Source organism: Acytostelium subglobosum, assembly GCF_000787575.1.
Source record: "Acytostelium subglobosum LB1 DNA, scaffold: scaffold101, whole genome shotgun sequence".
In the NCBI taxonomy this organism is placed as follows: domain Eukaryota; phylum Evosea; class Eumycetozoa; order Acytosteliales; family Acytosteliaceae; genus Acytostelium; species Acytostelium subglobosum.
The window spans coordinates 1-2303 of NW_012236432.1; the positions used below are offsets into that span (position 1 = coordinate 1).

The 2303-nt window shown below is 46.9% G+C and overlaps 1 protein-coding gene across 1 annotated transcript; it reads right to left on the reverse strand.

The window, feature by feature from the left end:
- SAMD00019534_126830 (hypothetical protein) lies at positions 1 to 1174 on the reverse strand (the record flags this gene model as incomplete). The annotated part of the gene is made up of 1 exon (XM_012892091.1): positions 1 to 1174. A coding segment is annotated over one exon (1174 nt), but the record flags the coding sequence as incomplete, so codon positions are not given.
- Between the last annotated feature and the right edge of the window lie 1129 nt (positions 1175 to 2303).

Below are 2303 nucleotides of genomic sequence, written 5' to 3' on the forward strand. Positions count from 1 at the left end.
CCTCTGAGTGTTGATGACCAGTGTATATTGTGTTGCCGTGTGCACGCGAGATGTTATCAGTGCCAAATGTCAGATTGCTGATAATGAGGTTGCGGTACGTGTSGTCGATGTTTGCTGTTGTAGTGGGGCCATTCTTTTTATGCGCAAAGCTATCGACAATGAGTACTTCCACGTCCATCCTCTTGGGTGGAAYTATGATCATGCAGAGGAGCCAGTGATAATTATTGTTGAGAGGAACAATGATTACCTTTCCACGATGTGACGATATATCAAAACGMTCTACTGTCCAGTCTGGCTCACCAAAGAATAGGTGGTTTGGTTGACTCTGTAGACCGTCTTTCGTGAACTGTTGGCAAAGAATCAAACTGATGATATGGGAGAAATGGGATGACTTGAGCCAACCAGCTTCGAGACGTTGGCGATAATCGGGATCGTCCAAGCCACATGAAGTGAACTTGGATGATAGGCTAGGCATTGTTGAAGGTGTTCGTGAAGCCTTCGCGTCAGGGTTGGGACCAGCGTCGCCAGTGATCATTAAGTCGTCAGAGTCAATGGACAGTGGGGTGGGCAGAGGAATGGCAGAGGCGGTCTTGGCGGACTTTGAATCAACAACAGGCTTGCTCTTGCATGTTGTCTTGTTGTGGCCTGTTTGTTGGCAATTTCCACACCTGTTGGGCTTGCCTCTCTTGTTCTGTTTGTTGTCGTTCTTCTCGTTCTTCTCGTTCTTCTTGTTCTTCTTGTTCTTGCTGTGTTGTGGCTCTTCACCAAGCACAACGGACTCTTGTTGCTCGGGAATATCTTTGTGAAGGTCGTCCATCTCGTTTTGTTCCTCCTTTCCATTCAATGTCCTATTCCGCTGTGGTGCTGCCATCTTGGATCTGATATATAACAGGTGATCCCAAAACATCGTTGCAGGGATGTCCTCTGGGGCTAAGGGATGATCCTTCCAGAATGGATTCTGAGGGTCCAGGTACATCTCCTCGATCACTTTGATCAGTGTGATCACATCGGAAAGGGCTCGGTGTGGAAGTTGATTCACAATATCGTAGTGTTTGCTGAGGGTGCTCAACTGACGATTGGGCAATGCCAACCAGTTGGTATGATCGAGGGTTTCAATCATTCTGATATTGATTGGTATGGCAACATTGTAATGTGCAGAGGCCTTGATCAGCATGTGCGAGTCATAACCCTTGATATTGTGACCAACCAAGTAGATGCGTTGATGAGGATGGCGTCTCAGAGCTTCCAACCAACAGAAGAAAACTGGACCAACTGTTTGCCAATCGTACTTGAGATTAATAACCTCTTTAGAAGGGACAGCGCAGTGATTGAATCTGTGGAGGACACCTATTATAATATTAGAAGAATGTTAACAGGTTGTCCATTGTGTGATTGAATGATATGAAATGAATGAGTATGAATGAGTGACTGATTGGAGTAATTGAGTGATGATAGTGTGTGGGGTTGGACTTACCCTTTCCAGGGTGGATAAGAGTTGAGAATGATCGTGAGGATTGGAGACAAACAGCTGCAATCTCACAAATGCCAATGTTTGTCCCCTCAAGGTCAATATCTACAAAGATATCACCATCGATGTGAGATTCAGGTGATTCACCTTCAGGTTGGGACAGCTGGTATCGTTGAAGGATACTGAGCTCACCATCAACGATAGATGGGTCAGATGGTGCAGTGGCCGATTCTTGAAGCTGCACTTGATCGCTCTGGGTGACATGGAGCTCGGTGCAAAGGTCTTCATGGTCTATCTGGGAAGGGTCTTGAACTTTCACCTTTTCAAGCTGTGATCGTTCTTTGTAGGCACATGTGTCAATGAGTGTGTCTGCATCGGCGTAACTCCATGAATGACTCTCTACTAGATGCTTCTTGAATCTGTTGACATAGATGTATATCTTTGAACACGACTCATCAGGGCAAGGATGTCCTCGGGTCGTCTTGCTCTGAGTAGGGTCCAAGTTGCATGTTGATTGCCTGTAGGTGAGCCTCCTTCTCATACATGGATATGCCTTGGCAAACAACTTGAGGCTTGAGGTATCTAGCTTCTTGTTTGATGGACCTTGGGTTGATGGCTCTTGGACAGAGTGCTGGTCCTGTGTGGTTGTGGAAGCACTACCAGCGTTCCCTGTGTTCGGTTGAACAGCATTCTTGTTACCCGCGGGTGCCCCTACACCCTTGTCTCCAGTGTCGGCGGCGTTAGAGCGGCTGTCCAACTTGGATTGGTGACCTCTCGTGAACTTTGGAGTAAGCGCGGTGAGCAACGCTTGACAGAAGGACAGATCTTGATTTGA